The 22,458-nt window shown below is 33.3% G+C and overlaps 4 protein-coding genes across 4 annotated transcripts; 1 reads left to right on the top strand and 3 right to left on the bottom strand.

Moving 5' to 3' along the window:
• The first annotated feature begins 3,874 nt into the window (after window positions 1-3,874).
• On the top strand, window positions 3,875-8,952 carry LOC145158610 (O-fucosyltransferase 1-like). The gene is made up of 10 exons (XM_079077487.1): window positions 3,875-4,199; window positions 4,291-4,468; window positions 4,874-4,952; window positions 5,061-5,131; window positions 5,259-5,347; window positions 5,542-5,665; window positions 5,804-6,087; window positions 6,292-6,421; window positions 7,599-8,306; window positions 8,694-8,952. The coding sequence occupies exons 1-9, from the start codon at window positions 4,192-4,194 to the stop codon at window positions 8,205-8,207; spliced, it is 1,572 nt and encodes a 523-aa protein (XP_078933613.1). The 5' UTR covers window positions 3,875-4,191; the 3' UTR covers window positions 8,208-8,306; window positions 8,694-8,952.
• A 259-nt stretch (window positions 8,953-9,211) lies between these two features.
• LOC145158618 (uncharacterized) lies at window positions 9,212-11,888 on the bottom strand. Its single transcript, XM_079077493.1, has 9 exons — window positions 11,327-11,888; window positions 11,010-11,102; window positions 10,793-10,897; window positions 10,556-10,708; window positions 10,354-10,452; window positions 10,139-10,267; window positions 9,859-10,038; window positions 9,664-9,780; window positions 9,212-9,572 (listed from the first exon to the last, which is right to left on the bottom strand). The coding sequence occupies exons 1-9, from the start codon at window positions 11,690-11,692 to the stop codon at window positions 9,408-9,410; spliced, it is 1,407 nt and encodes a 468-aa protein (XP_078933619.1). The 5' UTR covers window positions 11,693-11,888; the 3' UTR covers window positions 9,212-9,407.
• Window positions 11,889-15,518: 3,630 nt separating this feature from the next.
• LOC145158606 (ubiquitin-associated (UBA)/TS-N domain-containing protein) lies at window positions 15,519-18,564 on the bottom strand. The gene is made up of 12 exons (XM_079077481.1): window positions 18,278-18,564; window positions 18,025-18,175; window positions 17,685-17,780; window positions 17,418-17,494; window positions 17,166-17,245; window positions 16,984-17,044; window positions 16,669-16,736; window positions 16,496-16,577; window positions 16,307-16,390; window positions 16,140-16,217; window positions 15,934-16,053; window positions 15,519-15,834 (listed from the first exon to the last, which is right to left on the bottom strand). Exons 1-12 carry the CDS (start codon window positions 18,443-18,445, stop codon window positions 15,658-15,660), a joined length of 1,242 nt encoding a protein of 413 aa, XP_078933607.1. The 5' UTR covers window positions 18,446-18,564; the 3' UTR covers window positions 15,519-15,657.
• Window positions 18,565-19,785: 1,221 nt separating this feature from the next.
• Window positions 19,786-22,363, bottom strand: LOC145158597 (ER lumen protein-retaining receptor-like). Its single transcript, XM_079077474.1, has 6 exons — window positions 22,037-22,363; window positions 21,095-21,360; window positions 20,890-21,005; window positions 20,530-20,603; window positions 20,164-20,227; window positions 19,786-20,061 (listed from the first exon to the last, which is right to left on the bottom strand). The coding sequence occupies exons 1-6, from the start codon at window positions 22,125-22,127 to the stop codon at window positions 20,025-20,027; spliced, it is 648 nt and encodes a 215-aa protein (XP_078933600.1). The 5' UTR covers window positions 22,128-22,363; the 3' UTR covers window positions 19,786-20,024.
• Between the last annotated feature and the right edge of the window lie 95 nt (window positions 22,364-22,458).

The raw sequence follows: 22,458 nt of genomic DNA, 5'->3' as shown, positions 1-22,458 counted from the left end.
GTCAGCATATAGCCACTAGGTTAGATTTCATCCGGTTACAACTTGTCATGTCTATTTGACGTGACGTGTTAATCTGTTTATTTTTTTCTCTCCTCTTGTATTCAAAGTTTTAGACCGCAAATGTTGAAAAGTCATGTATTTCACAATATATACAATACATTTTAATTACACACTATATTTTGTAATTTTTAATCTTTTTTTTTACTTAAAGGTTGTGTTGTAGATTATTCTGAAACTACAACACAATATACTTTTGTGATATTTTTATTAAAATTCACCATTCAAAATTATAGTTGTTAAGATCTTACCATTTTAACATCCTACAAAAAGAAAACGATCTTGATTTTACTATTACCTATCATGAAACAATATCCATACTAGGATTTTAGGATATTAAGATTTTAACGTGATCTAGTCTTACCTTTTTAGTTTTTATTCGACATTTAAGTTTTTAATCTTTTAAACCCTAGGAAATTCGTTATATATGCTAAAAGACTCATGCATAACCTAAATTTATCCATAAATCCTGAAATCAAGCCTATATAATATTTGCCAATTCAACTAGAAAATCAACCATTATGGATCACAAAAAACCTCATAAAATATCACTATTTCATCTATCCATCACAAATTAAAAAGAGCATGATGAGCCATGGTTTACCTTTGGCTTTGTGATCTTGTGCCGTGTATATGATAATGATGGTCTTGTTTCTTATTCCAAGTAAAATGTTTTTTTCCTCTTAATTTTACTTCTACAATAATAGTTAAGAAGTTGAAATTAAGGTAAAAAGCAAAACAGACATTCAGTTTACATCAAAATTCTAATTTGACACTGTGTTTTTTTTTTTCTCAAATTTGACAGTGTGTTTTTCAATTTGTTACAATTCTAACTACTTGACCGGTCAACCAGGTTACAAGCTGACGTGACATGATGACGTGTCAGTTTTGATGACGTGGTATACTGACATGATATGCTGACGTGTCAAAATTTATTTATTTTTCACAAAAAACACTAAGTTTTCACTTTTTTTCGATTTTGACACTAAGTTTAATTTTTTCGTTCAATTTTGACACTATGTTTTTTTTTTCCAAATCGAACATCATTTATTAAATTTGTTCAATTTTGATCATTTTCCATTTGAAACCGTATAAATATATTTTTTTATTACATTTTAAACCGTATAAATATATTTTTTTCGTTTAAAAACCACATTTTTATTTAAATATAAGGTGTTTTTTTTTTACTACATTTAAAGCATAAAGCATAATGTATAAATATGCATTAGTTATATCATGAGAATCAAACTAACCATAAGCTTCTAATAAGACGTAAAAATTTCATGAATTGCAAACTTGGCATCCGAGTTTTGATCGACTACACGCCTCCAAACTTATTTTAAAGTTGCGTATTTATAGTATAAAATACGATAATACATTTTTATACATAAAATTATGGTTTGAATGTAAAAAAAACTTTGTATTTATACAAAACTATGGTTTTTAACTGAAAAAAAAACGTATTTATACAGTTTAAATGTATTAAAAAAATATTTATACGGTTTCAAATAGAAAAAAGTATCAATATTGAACAAAATTGGAAAAAAATGATGTTCGATTTGGAACAAAAAAAATAGTATCAAAATTGAAAGAAAAAAATTAAATTTAGTGTCAAAATCGAAAAAAGTGAAAACTTAGTGTTTTTTGTGGAAAAAAATTCAATTTTGACACGTCAGCATATCATGACACGTCATAAAAACTGACACGTCATCATGCCACGTCAGCATGTAACCTGGTTAACCGGTCAAGTGGTCAGAATTGTAACAAATTGGAAAACACAGTGTCAAATTTGAGAAAAAAAACACAGTGTCAAATTAGAATTTTTGTGTAAATTGAGTGTCTTTTATGCTATTAACCTTTGAAATTATTCCACAACTTATAATGAAATCTTGCACAAATAAAGATAATACAAACAGATTTGAAAAGCTAGTTCATTTTGAATGATTTGATCTTTACTATAACCAGGGGCGGATCCTTTAAGGGGCTAGGGGAGGCCATGCCCCCCCCCCCCCCTCTTTTTTGCCTAATAACTTCCTAAAAATGTTGACGAGTTTGGTTCTTGATGATGTGTTTGAAATGGGCTGTGGATTATGCTATCCAAAAAAGAATGTATCGACACAATTTCAAAATTGAGAAAAAAAGGTAAGTTACTAAGGTTCTAAAACATTTGATATCAAAATTTAATTGATCTTTGAGAAATCGGGAGTCTATAAAAATATCAAATAAATAAATAAGTAAACTCTTCTAAATTCTAATAGATAAAAGCCCAGTAATCAACCTCAATTAAGACTTTTATCTTTGGTCGTCGCTTTAAAATTGACGCCGGACAATGCCGGAAACTCTAAGGTGCTGTTTGTTTTTTTAGAAAAACCTCTTCAAACCACTTTCTGCTGCGCGGCGCAGCACACGCGCAACACTTTCCCTCTCGCAGCAGTTTGTTTTTTGGAAGACTTCAGACTACAAAACCTCTGCGTGTGTGCTTCGTGGCGCAGCACTTGATTTGCCTCTTCAAACTTCTTCAGCTTTCAATTTTTTGAAGTTTTTTTTAGAATTTTGGTATAACTTATTTTTTTTAAACATTTTTATTAAAAAAAAAAGCTTTTATTTACGGATTTGATACAATTTCTTATTATAGTTTCCACAAAATTTTTTAACTTGATTAAAAAAAAAAAACTTTGATTTTTTTAATTTTTTTACCGTTTCCGTTAATAATATTTTCAGTTTCAGTTTCAGTTTCATCTTTTTTAACGTGTGTAATTTTTTACGAACTTTGTACACATCGTTTGCAATGCTTTCTTAATTTTTTTTATTATTTTTTTTAATGTTTTTTAAAATTAGTTTTTTTTTTCTAGAATAAAGCTGTTAACTTCTTTTATATTTTTGTAAATTTTTTTTTTAAAGTTTTATATTTTGTTTTTTTACATGTTATTTTTAGTACTCTTTCAATGTTTTAAGACTAGAATTATTAAAATTTCGGTGTTGAGAACTATTTTAAGTTTATTTAAATTTCAGTTTACTGCAGCAGTCTGCAGATGTTAAAAAACAAACATGCTTCTTATTATGGGCTGCAGCCGTTTGTTCCACCTCTTCTGCTGCAGAGGATTGCAGAGGTGGTCCGCAGACTTCATGAATTTTCGCTTCGAAAAAACAAACAGCACCTAACTCTTCGTCGCCTCTATGTCTGACCGAAAACGTCTGTTGCCCATCTCGTTTCCAAGGTCTCCTTGTATGTAGATTTCTATCTTTTATCTTTTAACAGTTTCAATCTTTAGTTTATGAATTCTCGTCTTTTACTTTTATAACTTTTGAAACTATGAACACAAAAAGTCTTTGCTTGTTGTAAATGAGAGAAGCCTGTAGCGTTTAAGTTTTTGTCAGTTTTTGCTTTTTGCCTATTCAATGTATTGTCAAATAAATGCTTTTCGTGATATAATATAATATTTTATGATCAAATCACAATTTTATTCATATTCTAGAAATGTATATTTTCTTATTAATAAAAATAATCTAAAGCAAAGGAATTTATATGTTCTCTAGTTAATATCATTGACATCAACAATTTAACTAAATAATAAATACATATGTTTGGATTTTTTTTAGACATTCGGTTTCGGCCCCTACTTTTACTTGCCGTGTTCGCCCCTGACTATAACGATCTTATTTATCAAATAATGAAAATATCAAAAGATAAAGTGTCCATCTAAAGCATTATAAATAATGGAGTATTTCGGAATTTTCTCTTGTTTTTAGCGGTTTCTCTAATTATCATGGGACTAAATGAAAAAGTTTTACTGAGACATACTTTCACCAAACTTGCCACGTTGCGGACTTATCATTGAAATTTTAGGTAAACAGATGGTGACTCACGCCATGCTAGAACCCTGGGAACCCCTCTTCATGATCACCGACATGTGGTCATCGTCATTAAGAAATAACACCCCGATTTAGAACTGGAATCCATTTGATTCTATCCTTGGTTTTCTTAAATCTTGCCCCGATCACCTGAATTACACTCCAGTATACGTTCATTGATCATCAACATCATCGTTCTTATCGCCACCCGAAATCAGATCCTCCACCAAATCCTTCTCTACTCACTCAGACTCCTCCATTTCGATCTGGGTATCTCCTGAAATGAGGAGGTAACTAAATGAAACAGTCTTTCGTATGATTTCTATAACAATTAGTCGTGATTTTAAGATTTCTGATGGTGGGTTTGTGGATCTCACTCAGGCCTGGAGAAGGAATGATGTTGAAGAGACCATATTATAATCGACACCAGCTGAAACAAGTTAAGGGATTGTTCGGCAGATTCACGATTGTGGCTTTTCTGATTGTTATTTTAATCATCTACTTCATCGTCATCTCCACCAGCAAGACCAATTACTTATCGCCAGAATCCCCATCTGAGGTCACTTCTTAACAACTCCCTTTTCATTTTAACCTTCCTATGCTTGTCAATGTGCAACCGCGATCATGAATTTTAAGCTCCTTTCAAATTATTAGCAGGGGGGTTCAGGGGATTTAGGGGTGTTTGGATATGTTCAAAGTGAACCTCTAATTCCGTTGAAGTGATGATTATCAATTTTCGTTTGCATCATCTTTTCCATTTGACTACCTTACCAAATAATAATTTCGAGTAATTAGTTGCAGCCTATTACTACTTTAACTAATAGAAATTCACAAAGTAATGAATACCTCTAAAACTAATTATCAAGCACATATGGGTGTAAAATTTTCTTGTAGTTTACTTCATCAACCATTTCTTGTGCTGAAAATATTGTAGTTTGACTTGAGTTAAACTTTTTTTAAGCAGATTAATGTGCAGAAACTATGGAATCCTGCTGATTCTGGTGGTTGGAAACCATCATCCACTCCTAGATCTAATTGGCCTCGTATGTGCTCTTGAGGTCCTTAAAATACTTGCCTAAAGTTGTTATAAATTATAATTTAGCTTGATACCTTGAATGATCTTTTGATTTCTAATCTTGAAATGTTTTTAGCTCCTCCAAATGAAAGCAATGGGTTTCTTCGTGTTCGTTGCAATGGTGGTTTAAATCAGCAAAGAACTGCAGTATGTTCATTATTCTTTCTTTACTAATAATACTATGCTTTATTTTTATTTATTTTTTTAAATATAAAATTATTTTGGACACATTCTTATGGAGTTAATTAGGTGAAAATCACATCACTTTATGCAGATTTGTAATGCAGTACTTGCTGCAAGAATTATGAATGCCACCCTTGTGTTGCCTGAGCTGGATACGAATTCTTACTGGCATGATGACAGGTATGAAACTGTCTTACTATTAGTGAAATGTCTAAAATACCCTTAAATAGTGGCAAAATAGAGGAATCTTGTTCAGGACAAAAGGGAATGCTATTGGGATTTTGTGATTCATAGTAATGGGCTAATGGCAATAGATGTAATTTTAGATTGAAAACTTTGCTAAAGAGAGAATCTTTACATTTGTTTTGGCACAGTGGTTTTCAAGGTCTCTATGATGTTGATATTTTCATCAGAGCATTGCGTTATGATGTGCGAATTGTTGAAAGTATTCCTGAAATTCGAAAGAATGGAAAGACAAAGAAGATTAAAGCTTTTCAGGTGTGTTTCTTAATTCTTACTACAAGATAATTTTACATTTATCTCAATATTCAGTATTCTTATAGCAACACCTTTTACCCTTTTTCTCCAAAATGACTATTTTGCCCTTGACCCTCGATGTTCTTTCTATTTCCATAGCTTCGACCCCCTAGAGATGCTTCTATCACTTGGTATACAACAACTGCTTTAGAGAAAATGAAGGAACATGGTGCTATTTATCTCACACCCTTTTCTCATCGATTAGCTGAAGAGATCAATAATCCTGAATATCAACGGTTGAGATGCAGAGTCAACTATCATGCCCTTAGATTTAAGCCACATATCATGCAATTAAGTCAATCAATAGTTGCTAAACTTCGTTCTCAAGGTCACTTCATGTCTATACATCTTCGGTTTGAAAAGGATATGCTTGCATTTGCAGGGTAAGTTTCCATTTAGTCATATCATTTTTTAGAGATGATCACAAAAATGACTAAATGGGGTGGGTCCCATTTAACAAATTGACCACTTTTTGAACAAAATAACCACTTAAAAGGGTAAAAAAGGTGGTTATTTTGTTAAATGGACCATGTTCTTAAATGGATATTTGTAGTGTGCTAAACTTTGTTGTTTTTTGTTTCTTGCAGATGTTTTGATATATTTTCTCCACATGAACAAAAAGTGTTGATGAAATATCGTAAGGAAAATTTTGCTGAAAAGAAACTTGTTTATAGTGAAAGAAGAGCTATTGGAAAGTGTCCTCTAACTCCTGAAGAGGTACACCCTTTACTTTATATTCTCACAATATATTCAATAGTTTTGAATTTTTCTAGATAAAAGTTAACTTCTAAACCATCTTAGGTGTTGTTTCTTTTTGACATAATGGAGACAGAGACATAACTTAAAACTTAATGCAGAAAGAACACTTGATAGATAAAGTTAGAGAAATGAGGATTTCCCCAATTAAATTCAAGCTTTTTACAAATTTGCCTCATTTAATTTTTTCCTTCCATTTCCCCAAATGTGCCTTCATTTTATCTAATATTTTTCGACATCATTTTTCCAGACAACACTGAATGGAAAAAAAAAAAAAGAGTATTTTCTATTTTAATATTGTGTGTTATACCATCTTCCTTTCATTCTTTGTATTACAATATATTATATTCAATCTCGTTTTCTTATTTTCATTATACTTCAAAATATCTATCCAGTTTACTTTCATAGTGTTTCTTATTAGTACACCGCATTTCAAAAAAATTATCCAATTACAGCACTCGAAATTGCCTTATTTGATAGATTTTAACAAAAAAAGTTAAATAGCACAATACTTCAATAGAAATAAATAAAAGTAGGATGCTCCATTACACAAATAGTTGACAAAATATTTTTCTATTGAAAGACCCTATATTTTGGGGTTTTTCACGGATTAAACCTCAACTATATTTTTTTCTTATAAAAGGCCTTATATTTTTCTATTTTTTTCGAAAAAAATTGCCTAATGTGAGGGTTTTTTTGCAAAAAAAAAAAAAAAAAAAAAGGAAATCTCCGATAAAGTCCTAATATTTTGGATCAGTTTACTGTTTAATCCCAACATTTATTTTTTGAACAGAAAAATCCTGATTATCTAATTTTATACGATAATCTATCATTTTCTATTAAAAAATAAGTACTGTTTTGTAAATTTGGGCAAAATATAAAATAATCGCGACTTTTCTGTTCGAAAAATAAAAGTTGGGTTAAACTGTAATCCGACCCAAAATATCAGGACTTTATCGGAGATTTCCCAAAAAAAAAAGAGGTTGAGGCTTTTCTGGAAAAAAATTACCTGTAAACCTGCTAAAAGGGCAAAATCGGAACCCCCCCCCCCCCCCCCCCCCCCAATATAGGGTCTTTTACAATATTAACCCTAAATTACAAAATCCAAAAATTGAAAATACATTGCTATTTCTTATAGGTTGGGCTTGTGTTACGGGCAATGGGATTTGACAATTCGACCCGAATATATCTTGCAGCCGGCGAACTATTCGGCGGTGATCGCTTCATGAAGCCATTCAGAGCCATTTTTCCAAAACTCCAAAACCACACAACACTTGTAGACACCGACACTGACTCATCAAATTCAAACGACTTATTAACCGATAACACACAAGGCTTAATCGGTTCAGCCGTCGACTACATGGTCTGTCTGCTTTCAGACATTTTCATGCCAACTTATGATGGTCCAAGCAACTTTGCAAACAACCTTCTTGGCCACCGCTTGTACTACGGTTTCCGCTCAAACATCCGGCCTGACCGCAAAAATCTTGCACCGCTTTTTATTAAAAGGGAGGAGGGGGAGTTTGTGGGGTTTGAGGCGGCGGTTAGGCGGGTGATGGGGCGGACGAATTTTGGTGGGCCCCATAAACGGGTGTCGCCGGAGAGTTTTTATACGAATTCTTGGCCGGAGTGTTTTTGTAGGGCGGGGGTGGTGACGGGGGAGGATGGGTGTCCGCAGGAGAATATGATGGAGGTGTTGGAGGAGAGGTTGATGAATGTGAGCTCTGGCTCTAGTGGTGATGAATAGATGTGTTGTAATGGTTATTTTAGTCTTTTTGGTGTAGGAAAATGGTGATGAGAAGTTATCGTGGAAAGGGTTTTGCTGACATCTAGTAGAGAAACTAAGGTATGTTTTATTTTTATTGTTTATTCTTGTGTTTATTGTGTGTGAAAAATGATTAGATAATCAGTTGTAAAAATGGGTTTTGGAATTTGGAGATAGTATGTGGATGTGCTTTTGTTGATTTCTTTCAATATGTCATTCTTTTTCATTACATCTTGAAATGGAATGAAATATTGCAGTAAAACATATATTTTTTAAAGGAAGGTCGTTATTTTAATTTACAGTTTTTTTAAAAAAAATTAACTGAAATATGGGTTTTAATGAGCTTTTGTGAAGTTTAATTTATAAATAAAAACTCCATGAATTGTAATTAAAATAAATTTAGGGTAGATAGGTGTGTGACAAAAGAAATATGTTTCTTTTTATGGTTGATGATATGATCGATTTCAGGTTTTTAGCAGAAAAATATGGAGAAATGATGGATGGTTACAAAAGCTTACAGAGAATTAATGGAGGAGAATAATGGTGTTCTTTTGTTGTTTTAAATGTGTGTGCATTACTGTGCTATATATCAACAAGATTACATGATACAAACATTACATATATTTTAGAAAGGTTTCTATTTTAATTTTACTTTTTTTTCTTTCTTATGAATGATAGTTACTTGTAATTATTATAACGCCTAATGAGTGATATTTTGAATATTTAATCAATTTGATGTATGACTTCCTGCCGTAAATTGGCTCAAGAGTGTGATCTTTTTAAGTATCCAATCAATAATAAAACAATTTGATGCATCGATAGGAAAAGCAAAAACAACCCGTGGTGGTTTTTATGTATATTTGCATCTTTTAATATTTATTACCCTTTTTTCCAACCAAATGAAGCTTTGCATTTGCATCTTTTGCTTATAATTACATATAAAAATACATAAAAAAAAAAAATCAATACAAAACGATACACGTACACATACCAAGTTGTCTTGTCAATATAAAGTTAATTCAATACTAGTAAATTACTATAACACCCCAGCGTGCTATACTTGTCGGCCAATTTACAAAACATGGGTTATGTAAAAATAATCAAAACAAAAACAATAAAAAAAAACCGTTGAAATGATGTATAGTCTAAACAATACAAGAATAATAAAAAGGGAATAGAAAATCAAAGAAGTGGATGAGAACGTAGCTTATTTGCGACATAGAGCAAATGACTAATATTTGTGGATGGATAGCTTTGGAGTAACTTAAGATTAGCTGTGAAATCTCCCGCAAGCAAACGTCTCCTCACAAGAATCAACATTGCACAGCATACCCGAAGAAGGGTCTCCTGCAATTTTACAAATATATATTTTCTATTTATTTACTTTATATTTATTATAAATACCCACAAACATATTATATTAAGTTTCTACCAATACCTGTGGACCTTCGGGATCACTTAAAAGTGTGTCCCATATGTGAAGGATGTCTGCAAAATTGAATTCCTGAGTCAAGAGGAGTGTAATCCATCTAAATGCATAGAATTGCGGATTCACCTGTCATTATAAATGTCAACAAGAACAAGATTGTTGTTAAGAATAGAGCATTAAATAATAATTTATAAATTTTCTTACTTTTGTTGTGTGTTCAAGATGTCGCCATAGCTCTTCATCATGGTCCTTTAAAAGTTGTGACATTTTTGAAATTGTTGAACGAATGCCAACAACACTATTATCAAGTTGCTTACAGAAATTATCACGAACACCACTTAACAATTCAACAAAACAAAAGAATGTGTCCGCTTCAGCATTCGCCTGCACAATTACAAATTTGCCCTTGTTTATTTTTTCCTTCTGTTTTCTAGTGTTTGGTGCAATTGAAACCCTTGATGGAAAATTACATATTTAGACTTACCACAAAATCCTCATTGGGATCATTCTTGAACACATAGAACAAAGGAGCCAAAATTTCATTCATCCCTTGCACATATCGTATCCCCGGGTTCAATTTTGCATATACAATCAGTATATTTTTCAAAGCATCCTGAAATTAAAATGCTATTTTCATCATTTCATATGTTGATAAGATCAAAAAGTGTGAAAAGTCAAAACCTTTGGTCAGTTAATTACCTGATTAGCTTTTGCAGAAGCAGTGTCACCAGAGAAAAAATGCATGTCTGGATGAGTGCGCTTCACATCACGATCTATTTGCTCAATGATCTCAGTGTCCTATACAATTAAGAGAAGTAAATAAAATATTAATCTTTGTTATTCTGTTATGTTAACAACTAAAAAAATCATTTCATCAAAAGTATGTTGCTGAAGATTATACCTGAAAGAATTGGTTCCATACACTTGTTTTCCCTAGACTCAGAGGATGCTCATCCTCAGGTATCTCAGACCTTGAGAGTAAACCCTTGCCCTCTTTTGTCTTTTCACCATTTTGAGAAGATGTAGACTCTTCCAATTTTCTAGTGACTTCTGACTGACTAGCCATAATGATATCATGAGTGTTTCATATATATGATCAAAAAGCTCTTCAAGTAGTGTAATATTAACTAAAACTTACTGGATTCTTCAAAAGATCTTCTTTAAAATGCTTGTATTGAGACCTTTTCTTGGCCAATTCTGATGACCAAAGCCCCTTGTCACTGGGAAGATATGATAACAACAGCTGAAAACATGCACATATTACAAATTAACCTTCCTATTCCAGAAATAGGATAGAAATCATAAAGAAAATGATGCTGTGATGCCTTAATATCTACAGCAGAAAGTAACTGAACCTTCCAAACAGTGGATCGAATACCAGCACCATCTGGAATGCCCAGTGAAGCAAGTCTTTTCAGCTCTACCATATTTATGATCTTCCTCGAAAGCTACATTAGAGAGAAGTAAACAGATGAATCAAATTAACAGCTCAAGGAACATATTGGTTTGTTATCGTTACTGATTCCTCTTGTTCCTTCTTAATTTCAATATGATCACATTTAGATTACCATAACACTCAATTAATCTTCTGTTCCTTATTGAATCAACAAGGATGAACAAATTACAACCCTAAATAACCAAATTCTAACTGCGTATGTAAACAATTTCTAACCTCTTGTGATAGCTGTGCCTGGCGAGAATCGTCTTCAACAGAAGAACTAACGTCATTACCACTACTATCGCTACTGGTCAACGGATCCTTAACTTCCGTCCTCGGAGCTGAAGCCGGAGCTGGTTTAGAAGGGGATTCGGGTCTAATTACACTGGTCGACGGTAACGTTTCACGCGGTTCGTTCATAGAAGAATCCGAAGAAGTAACGGAGGAAGGTTTGGAAGGGTAAGTATCGATGCGATCGGCGTGCGAAGGTGATCGAGACGGCGACGATTGGGATTGCGATTTAGGTGGTGAAGGAGTGGTTGTGGTCGGAGCAGACCACATGGAATTGTTGAGCCAATCAGGTACTCGTTTATTCACCATGTTCTTCGATCTTTTTCGAGATCTTCGCTAGGGTTTGGAGGAATTGTGTGTGTGTGGATTGTTCTTCCGATTTTTGTGACAGATGTGAGAGTGTGGTCTTTGTGTCATCGTCTTCTTCGTGGAAACTGGTCACATGCCAAATTCGTGCTCGATACCATGATGGTTTGTACTTTGGTTTCTACAGCCACGTGACACTCCAAATTCAGTTAAACTTAACACTTAGCAACAACAGAATCAATGTTATACAGTAGAATTAGGCAAAAAAAAAAAAATTTACTTAAAAAGACAAATAAACTAGTTTGAGTAAGAAATTTCTAACATGTTCAATTATGATTTATTATACAATACGAAAATTAATCGTGTAGAGTTATGGTTAAATTGAAAATTGAAAGTTTTCTATTTATTTATATGTAGGTTTTTCAATTTTTTTTAGGTAAATTGGATGTTTATGTTAAAATTTTCATTTTCCATTTTTTTTATTATATCTTTGTTTTTGTCCCACTCCTTTTGGTGACCTACATCCCAACTCCTACTCTTTCAATCAATTTAGTGTTTCAAAAACTTGTTAAGCCCATACAAAATCAATAGGAAAGAAACGAGTTGACACGACACAGTAATTAAATGGAAAAGGTTAAAATTAACCTCTTTCAACTCGTTTAATGTTTCAACTTGACACGACACAAAATGTTTCCAAGTCTAGTCGAGGGTAGCAAGATTGTTTTCAGTGTATCCAAAATAAAAAACCATGAGCACACATTGAAGATCTCCTACATATGAGACATCAACCCATACACGTAATCAATATTTTACCTTTTAATCAAAAATTGAATATGTAATATATTGAATAAAACAGTCTCATATCATCAATTACATGAGATGATAACATTATTTCTATCGAATTATTCTTTTCATTGTCGTCTTGAAAATCTACCATTATTTTTTTGGAACAACAATAAGATCTTATCGAGAAGGACTAGCGAGAGACTAGAAAAAGTATTCATACATCAAATTGTTTTAAAAACCAAAGTACCATTTGTAAGCTAAACAACCCGTTTTAATCTATCTTTTAAGCCTACATGAAAGCCAAAAAAAAGATGAGTAACAATATTAGGAAAAGAGCATCCTTTATTGGCTTTGAAGAACCGAAAAAGGTCTCATTCCGAAACTCCATAAAGCCCAAAAAAATGATAGGTCGACTGTATCAAAGCAGTACTTGATAGTATTGGTACCCAACAAGTGATAGGTCGTCCTCAACGGGTCAAAAATCATATGAGATTGTAATAGGGTAATGTCCTACCATTTAAGAATTTTGTCTCACTACTCTTTAATGAAAATGCATTTGATAAAGAGATGATATGTTGTCTCAATCTCTTCTTCACAAATGGACAAAGCGTCCAAATCGACCATTATTTTTTGATATTTTGGTTAAAGATGATGACGAAATAATACAATTGTAAAAAATATATATTATATGATAAAAATGTGATAAAAATTGAAAGAAATGTAAAAGTATACTAACATTTTTTACCTATTTTAATATGGATACAAATCACTTATCTCGTACAACCATTATAGATAAATGGGTAGAATTTATCCATAATAGCCACAAACATACGTTTGTTATACCAATAATAGCATTATACATTCCATAATAGGCAACATACTTTTATTATATATAATAAAATTTACTTATGATTTTTTACCAATAACAACATTACACTTACAGTTCTTGGCCGGTAATAAGTAGTAAACTATAACAATTAACATATCTTATCCATATTGACAGTAAAGTGTAGGTACGTTACTAGTATTGGTAAAAGAATACAAGTAGATTGTCATTGACTCATTGTGGTAAAAAAAATTATTATCGTTGCTAAGAATATGTAAGTAACCAAATTGCTATTACGGAGAGACAACAAAATACATTGCCTATATTGGTAGCGGAAGCTTAGGGTGCGTTTAGTTGCAGAAAAATGGGCCGTTTTCCAGAAAATTTTTCCAAGAAAAATGAGAATTTTGAAAACACGTTTAGTTCGTCTATTTTTCTAAATTTTTCACGGAAAATGAAAATTTTCCGTTTTCTAAAATTACAAAGAAGTTGGAAATTTTTGGAAAACCAATAATTATTGTTTTCCACATTTTTCTAATTCCAAAATTTTTCTAAAATATAAACACACATTCACTCTCATCTCTACCTACCCCCACCTCTACACCTCCAACCCACCACACCCCTACCTACCCACACACACCCACTCCCTAGCCCACCCCTATAAACACACACCTACCCCCCCCCCCCCCACACACACACACACACATACACAAACACAAAGCCACCCTCACCCCACAAACAGACACATAAACAAACACCCACCCCTACCCCCAAACACACACACACACACAAACCCACACCTACCTCACCCCCACAAACACACACACACACAAACCCACCCCCACCCCCCAAACACACACACACACACACGCATACACAAACACAACGCCACCCCCGTCCCACAAACAGACACACATACACACACATAAACAAACACCCACCCCTACCCCCAAACACACACACACACACACCCATCCCCACCCCCACAAACACACATACACACACACAAACCCACACCTACCCCACCCCCACAAACACACACACACACAAACCCACCCCACCCCCTAAAAACACACACACACCCACACCCACCCACTCCCACCCCCCCAAAAACACACACCCACACCCACCCACCCCCACCCCCCCCCCCAAAAAAACACACACACACACCCACACCCACCCACCCACCCCCACCCCCACACACCCACAAACACACCTACCCACCCAACACCACTACCACAATCAACGACCTACCATCATCATCACCATCACCACCACCACTACCCCCATCAGCAGCAGCAGCACCACCACCACCACCGCCACCGCCATCACCACCACTGCCACGATTGCCGCCGCCACCACCACCGCCTGTCATCACCACCACCGCCGCCGACCCGCTACCATCACCGCCCCCACCCCCACCCTACCACCGCAACTGTTTTCTAAAAATGGAAACCAATAGAAAAATACACATCTAAACACGTTTTCTAATTTTCTAAAACTGAAAATGAAAAATGAATAAGTTTTAACTAAACGCGTTTTCTAAATTTTTCAATGAAAAATGAAAACGGAAAATGAAAACTGAAAAGGGAAAACGAAAAATAGAAAATGAAAACTGTTTTTCCGTAACTAAACGTATCCTTAGTATAATTCAGTTCTCCATTTGCATATTGGCAAAAGGTTCATCCATATGTAAGATATTTAGTGAAATATGATTAAACATCAATATAATTGGCAAAAGGTTCATCCATATGTAAGATATTTAGTGAAATATGATTAAACATCAATATAATGAGACGAAATGTGTAGCTTTTTGAGCAAAATAGTTGGTGCATATATAAGTTGTTCTAAAAAGATGACGTGACACAAAAATAGTCCCTCCCTTTTCTCGAGCCACACAACAAACTTTATAGCTTAAACACTTGACCTTGACAACAATATATAGTAGTTTTGTTTTTGGTTTAATCTAGGCAAAATAAATTAAAGGGTTAAGCCAAAAAAACATGGCTTAACATGACACCAACTCTTTACCTATTTCCCCTCCGTATATTTTTTTTTCCACACATCTTATTTTGATCAAAGTTGATGAACATTATTAAATTAATAAATAATATGAACATTGGTTTCTAAAATTATCTCATTCACTCAATTTATTGGGTTAAAAAAAGGGACATGCTAATGTATTCAACACTTTACTTAGACAGACATCATCACATATTAACCAAAAAAACAGTTGCAATCATGACTATTTTTAACAAAGTAGTTTTTCACGAGGGATTTAACACGAATCAATCCAAGATTGATGTTAATTAGTAATTTTAAAATATGAGATAAGATAGATAGATAAGATGAAAATTCAAAGTACCCCAAAAAAGGGATTATTTATGGCACTGTTCAATTCAGTTCCAGCTGAATTCAGCACTGCTCTGTCGATTTTGTCTCTAGCCAGAAACAAGAACTCCCCCCCTTCAATTTTTTCAAATCCACACAGCTCAAGAAACTTAATCCCACCTTCCAATTTCCCCACTCTATCCTGTTAAACGTAAAAAAATACCAATTTGTTTATTATAATTTTTTTTTTAAAGTGAAAAATTCTTTTTATTTATTTATTTTTTTATAAAAGTTGTGAGACCTGAAAGGCAGCATTGCTAAGTCTGATCTTGCGGAATTTCTCTTCATCTGGCTTTGTTGCAGCATTCTTGATGTAAGTCAACAGGGTGTTGAATGCTGTCTTCACTTTTGCTTCGTCATCCTAGTATACATCAAACAGTTAAATTAAATATAAAATTTGCATATAACCTCAAAACCCAATTTGATATATTTTCATTATTTCTTTACCTTATTGCTTTGCTTAAGAGATCTTAAACACTCTCTCATTTGCTCAGATTTTGTAGCAGGCCTGATTGGCAATGAACTCTGTAATAACAAAACAATATTCAAATTGTGATGGAAAAATATTAATTTTTATTAAATGTAAAAATTTATAATATATTAAAAAAAAATACCTTCTTTTCCTCAACTACAGGTGCAGAAGGTTTAGGTGCAGTGGGGTCTTCTGCAGGCAATCCAAGCTTCCTCCTCCTTTCAGCCTGGAAAAAATCATATATACAAAATTAGTTTCAGAAAAAACCAGATTTATAGTAATAATTAATTAATTATTAATTATTATTATTGTTATATTAAGAATTTAAGACCTTATCTTCTTCCAACTTTTGTCTGATTTTTTCTCTAGCTCTTCTTTCCTCTTCTTTTTCTGCTTTACGCAAGGCTATAATACTGCACAATACAATTAAAAAATTCCTTTAGGAGATACGAATATAAAATTGAATATTTTGGAGTAAAAAAAAAAAGAAAAGAATAAAGTTACCGTTTTCTTTCATTTTCTTCCTCCATGCGTTTTGCTTCAAGTAGTTCCTTCCCAATTCGTATCCGCTCCTAAAGATAATTTTATATTAAGTATATGATACAAAATGACGTAAATACCCTTCTACTTTATTAAAACTTAAAAGAGAAGAACAAATTACACATTCTACTTGGAATATTGGATGAAATTATGTTAAAACTTTCACAAAATGAAGGCCACTTTAAGAACCAAGAGTATAAATGTATAATTTAACACAATTTTACAAAACTGAAATTAAGTTTTGGGATTATTTATCTTTCAAGAAAAATAAATAATTACCTTCTCTCTTTCTCTTTCCATTCTCTTTTCTTCCTCCTCTTTCTTTTTGCGTGCTCTCTCCCTTAAATATAAACAAAGACCAAAATATGAGTTAATTAAAGAAGTGAAAAAAATAATAATAATAATAACATTTTCAAAATTTTTAATAAACGGATAAAGAAAGAAGAATAAAAAAATTATACTTCAGTTCTTGTGCTTTTGCTTTTCTTTCTTCAGGTGTAAGAGAAGGCTTGGAAGGCTCTGATTTACTCTTGGCAGACACCTTAGCAAAGAGTAACATAAAACTTAGTAAAAAAGTGAGCTTGATAAATTATTTTCCCAATTGATACTATAAAAGAAAAAGAAGTTTAAACAGATGCATGTTAAATATTAACAAACTGATTTCTTGGAATAAGCAATGTTAAGTGAGTATGAGAGAAAGAGAGTAAGAGTACCAAAGGCATTTGATCTATGTCTGAATCTTCTTCATGTTCAACAATCCAATTTGCAGCAGCCTCAAGACTTGAGTTACCTAGAAACAAATATGTTAGATAAAAGCAATATGTAAAAGCTACTAAACTAATAACCACTTCAGTTTAGCCAGCTGCTATATAGCAAAAATCCAATTCCAGTAAGTATAGTAACCTTAGTTAAATGGTACAGAAGCATGGATAGAAATAGTCTGGAAAGAAACCTTGAATCAAAGACTTCAGCCCACTCACCAGAGAAATGAAGTGCCCGGGTTGATCTTTCCTTTGAGAAACCCATTGATTCAAGCTCCTCTAGTAGCTTTAAGTCAACATCAGGAACAACCATTTCTAAGAAAAAAACATGTAAGGAAACTAGACATTAGTTGGGGTAATCATGAATGCTGAAACAAAGAAAGACCAAAGAATCATATATTTGTTCATCTTAGTCACTTAGATCAAGATTAAGACAATTTTGTAATCAAATGGTTCTTATTTCCAAAAACTTTGAGTGGAATCAACTCCAAATCTTCAGAAAGAATTGACAAGTAGAACAAAAAAACAATCAAGAACCAAAGAAGCAAATGTTTAGTACCCTCTGGTTCGCCAGTAGTACTAGCATCCACCATATCAACATCATCACTACTCTGATTCTTCGGAACCTCCAACGTAATCGGCTTCGCCGTCTCCGAAGTCTTGTCTGAAAATTCAGTATGTCCAGTCCTCTTGGTATGCAGATCACTCTCCTGATAGAAAGAAATAAGAAATCGATATTAGATATCTTCATCGATCAGCGATACATGGCAATCAAGTAGCTCATACAAAAACTAAATTACATAAATACGTACGGTTTTAGAGCGGCAGGGTTTGCCACAGGTGGAGCAGACTAGGTTAAGAACGGCTTCGGTCGATTCAGAGAAATCGGTATGCTTGGTGAGTTCTGCGTGTTCTTGTGCTTCTTCAACCGATTTCAGTAGAGTTCCGCAATCTCCGCACTTGAGTGATACTCCTGCCATTGTTACACCAGCGGCGATAGCAGTTGCCGGTATGATTTTACGGCGATCTAGGGAGGCGTATATACGGTGGTTTGGATTTGGAGTTTGGGAATATTGGGTTCGATTCGTTTACCCGTCGCTAGGCAAAGAACCAATTCGGGCCTTTCTTGTTTATATGATGAAACTGATACCCACCCGACACGACCCGGATCATTTTTTGGTCTTTGTTTCTTCCCCAAGCCATCTTCCAATAATTCAATATGGTTCTCAAAATGATGAGATAAACGAGATGAAGTTAATTTTATTAACAAGTTCTAATTCTAATTTAATTTTAAGATAGTTTAATATGGAATAAATATATAATAACGTTTAATATGAAAAAAACTCACTATAAACATATGATTCGTATTTATGATCATGTTATGTTTTTTTTATCTAAATATCATATAAAATAACATGTTATGTAGCTGCAATCTTTGAAAATTAAAATGAAGTTACAAATTTTAGTAGAGCTAATGTCATAAAAACCCTCAAGTTTGCACGAAATTGTCGGATTTACCCAAAGTTCAAATTTATGTCCGATTTTACCTCAAACTTGCATTAAATTGTTTGTTTTTGACTGGTTTCCCTTTAATCAACCGGTTACCAATTGATTAGCTGGAAAGCTCATTAATGTCGTTTGGGAGAAAACCCCAAGTCCGTTAGGGATGATAAAATGCTGCATCCTCATCCTCCCTCTATATCCAGATCACTTTTCACCTTTTTGCAAATTGTTGACTGAAATTTTGTATACACAGAGAAAAACTTTACAAAAGAGGGTTTTCTTGGAGAAGATTTGGCAAATCGTCATCTCTTTCACCGCAATAAAGGAGTGAAGATCATCATTTTTGTTTGCACTTGTGGACCATCGGTTAATAAACATGAATACGATACAAGTTAGTAATCAATAAACCTTTGTTTTAGTGCAATAATCATAATTGTTAGTTGAATACTAAGAAGTGGTTTTAGCATTTCAAGTTTATGTTGGTTTGATAATCACATAATATCATTTTTTAACCGAAATTGAAGTAGTTTAAAGGGAATCATCACCAACGTGAATGATGAAACCCCTTGTGAATGGTTTATGCAGGTTCGCGAGACCTGCACAACTATCTGTCTGCTAAGCTTATATGAATTAAACATCCATCTTCTTCTATCAAGAACACTATAAGCAACAATAGTATCAACAAGAACATAAATTTATAAGTCAAAACGAAAAGTTGGCTCAAACATTTAAGGTTTAAAACTGAATTATTTTGAAATGTTAACACATGTGTGCTACCTACAAAACAATATCAAAGGATCTTACAAGCCACAAGTGATATCAATAAAAAAGAATGCACACTTGCATTATATATTGAAGATTGAAGATATGATACGACCAGTCAACCCAAAAGGAATACTATATAATCACTCATACATATAAGGTCCTCTTTTTGTGGTCTTACATCCCCATTCTCGAAAATTGCTAAAAAAACCACATAACCATTTAAAATAAAACTAAAAGAATGAAATTGTCCTACATTCTTCTTCCAACTACATTCATCAAAAAAAGACAACTTCAAGCCGGTAATTGGAGCCTTACATTGTTCTTCCAACTACATTCATCAAAAAAAAATTAAAAGTTAGTTTTTTAGAAGATCGTGTAGTGATTGTTAATTGGTTATGTTTTGTTGAAAGATAGATGATGTGGCACTTACCTTTCAAAGTAGTAATAGAAGAAATCAGCATATAACAATGTCTGGACTACCCCTGCTATCCATGCTGCAACATTAAAAGCAGGATTAGGTAATGTTTGGTATGACGGAATTGGAAAAAAGGAATGGAATCGGAAAACAAAAAAAGCTGTTTATTTTGTGTGGCGGAATGGAATGGAGTTGGACTATTCCTGATCTTCCATTCTGATTCCATTCCATCATGGAATGAAATGAAAGACTGTAATATTAATCTGTGATCCATTTTTGTAATAAAGAATTCTATACTTATAACTAAATAATACTATAACTTGTGTGTGTGTGTGTGTGAGAGAGAGAGAGAGAGAGAGAGAGAGAGAGAGAGAGACATACTGATCCAATGGACAAAATGTGGTTCAGTGAAGTAACGATAGATCCAGTTAAAAATGTATAAACCTCGGTATGCTCTGCAAAAAGCCAATAATATTTAGTTTCTTTACATAAAATAGCTACATTCTTTCACCTTTTTGTTCATTATAGCATCTTACTTTCATTTCTTCTTATTACAGAATTCTACATTGAAAAATCTATTCAATCATAGCAATAACCAATTATAATGTTTTATTAAGAAAAAGATTGAAAGTACATAGCTGTAATAGAAAAAAGATAAAAATGAGTTGCTATAACTTATAATACACAAACAAACAAAAGTACTTCCAATCAAGAAAATGAAAGAAATTAGAAATTTATTACCCAAGAAGAAAAACATATTGTCCAGTCAAGTTATCAATGTTTCTAGTTCTTTGCAGCAATACCAGTTGTGGAAGAATTGCAACTGCTTCCAAATATAATGAAAATGTCCACATTACCTATCAAAAAAAATGGTGGCTTTTTGCATGATGAGTTGAAAGTTGAGTGAAATATCTAATATTTGAATAGAAAAATGTTTCTTTTTTACCTCTTTAAAAGTGAACTTCTCGTGTACAAATAGGGCCAAAAGCATACAAGGAATCATGAGGAGATAATGGCGAAAGGTGTCTTGATCTTTATCATATGATCTACGAACAACTCTGTGGTGCCTTATGTACCACACAATAGAGAAAGAGCTTCCTAGAAAGATTAACTTCATCACAGTATTGTATACTGAGATAAAGTCAGTAACTATATCCAAGTAGCGAGTAGCAAAGACAAGTGCATAGAGTTCCTGAGTCTTCAATGATACCCCTGTATGTAAAAGAATTAAGAGATCAAAGATGGTTGTATGTATTTGTTTATACAATTTTCATTCATTCTCCATTGATGGAAATGTTACATGATCAACTGAATTCGAGATGAACAATGCAATGGAAGTGAGAAATTCATCTTACTTGACGAAAATGTTAAATGATCAAAGGAATTTACGAACGTTATATGACAACTGAAAGTTCTTAACATGTTCAATGTAGTGGTGCATTCATACTAAAATCTGTAGAGTTTTTGCATTGAGTAAGTACTAGGATTGACAAACAACTAAGCAAATGCGGATTTTTGTTAGGTCATTTGACATTGCAGAGTCTATTTTGTCTTGTAAATCGCAAGGATATGATATTAGGTGAATTTAGAAGGAGTCGCACTGTGTATAATCCATAATGAACCGAAAATGATGTTAACAAATAGCAGAAGGTTATAGAAGAAGCTGAACCTCTCCCATTTCATCTATATGCTACAATTTCAGTAAAACCACAATTTTCATCAACGAGTAATCTAAAAAACCACATCGCCTACAAATCGATCACCTCATGAATCCTTCGAGTCAGAAAACCCACAATTTCAAATTAAGGAAGGAAAAAAAATGAAGCAAAAACCTAATATCATCAGCTGTTCAGTAACTGCTCATTGAACATTAAACAAGGAAGGGTACCAGCGCATGATTTGATGGTGTGGATCTTGAGCAGTAATACAAGGACACTCGCCAAATGCGTCATGTCCCCTGCAAGTCTGAATATATTCATGTTTCTCTCTGTGTTTTTGGGGCTCTGAAGAAAAGAAATCAATCGTCAAAAACTCGAACAGATCTGCTTGGGTGAATGATTTCAAACAGATCTCCCCGATTGATCAAAACAGACGAAAAGATCGTTTTGTCCCTGCGATTATCTGAGCTCGGTGTTCGTGCGTGTGGAGATTGGGGAGATGCGAGATGAATCGGGTCGGGTTTTTTTGGTTCGCAAAATAACATAAAGAAATCAGTTATGGATTGGAAGTGGTTGATAGGTAAGTTTAAAGTTTCCCTTGATTTTGAAGTTTCATACTAAATTTTACAAAATGACCCCAACTATTTCATAT

Source organism: Lactuca virosa, chromosome 1 (assembly GCF_052849685.1).
Source record: "Lactuca virosa cultivar CGN04683 chromosome 1, Lactuca_virosa_CGN04683_v6, whole genome shotgun sequence".
Lineage (NCBI taxonomy): Eukaryota > Viridiplantae > Streptophyta > Magnoliopsida > Asterales > Asteraceae > Lactuca > Lactuca virosa.
Note: the sequence above shows the minus strand (reverse complement) of the source record. Positions and strands in the feature narration are given on the sequence as shown.

Bases quoted from the DNA above. Each gene is read 5' to 3' on its own strand.
- LOC145158597 (XM_079077474.1), bottom strand. From the start codon at position 22,127: ATGAATATATTCAGACTTGCAGGGGACATGACGCATTTGGCGAGTGTC. The intron at 21,361-22,036 runs GTACCCTTCCTT...TTTTACATACAG, and splicing joins CACCATCAAATCATGCGCTG to GGGTATCATTGAAGACTCAG. The intron at 21,006-21,094 runs GTAAAAAAGAAA...TTTTTTTGATAG, and splicing joins AGAAGTTCACTTTTAAAGAG to GTAATGTGGACATTTTCATT.
- LOC145158606 (XM_079077481.1), bottom strand. From the start codon at position 18,445: ATGGCAGGAGTATCACTCAAGTGCGGAGATTGCGGAACTCTACTGAAA. The intron at 17,495-17,684 runs GTGAGTGGGCTG...ATTTGTTTCTAG, and splicing joins CCGGGCACTTCATTTCTCTG to GTAACTCAAGTCTTGAGGCT. The intron at 17,045-17,165 runs GTATAATTTTTT...TTTATATTTAAG, and splicing joins GCAAAAGCACAAGAACTGAA to GGAGAGAGCACGCAAAAAGA.
- LOC145158610 (XM_079077487.1), top strand. The intron at 4,469-4,873 runs GTCACTTCTTAA...TTTTTTAAGCAG, and splicing joins CGCCAGAATCCCCATCTGAG to ATTAATGTGCAGAAACTATG. The intron at 6,422-7,598 runs GTACACCCTTTA...TATTTCTTATAG, and splicing joins GTCCTCTAACTCCTGAAGAG to GTTGGGCTTGTGTTACGGGC.
- LOC145158618 (XM_079077493.1), bottom strand. From the start codon at position 11,692: ATGGTGAATAAACGAGTACCTGATTGGCTCAACAATTCCATGTGGTCT. The intron at 11,103-11,326 runs GTTAGAAATTGT...TCTCTAATGTAG, and splicing joins AGGCACAGCTATCACAAGAG to CTTTCGAGGAAGATCATAAA. The intron at 10,039-10,138 runs GTAAGTCTAAAT...GTAATTGTGCAG, and splicing joins ATCCCAATGAGGATTTTGTG to GCGAATGCTGAAGCGGACAC.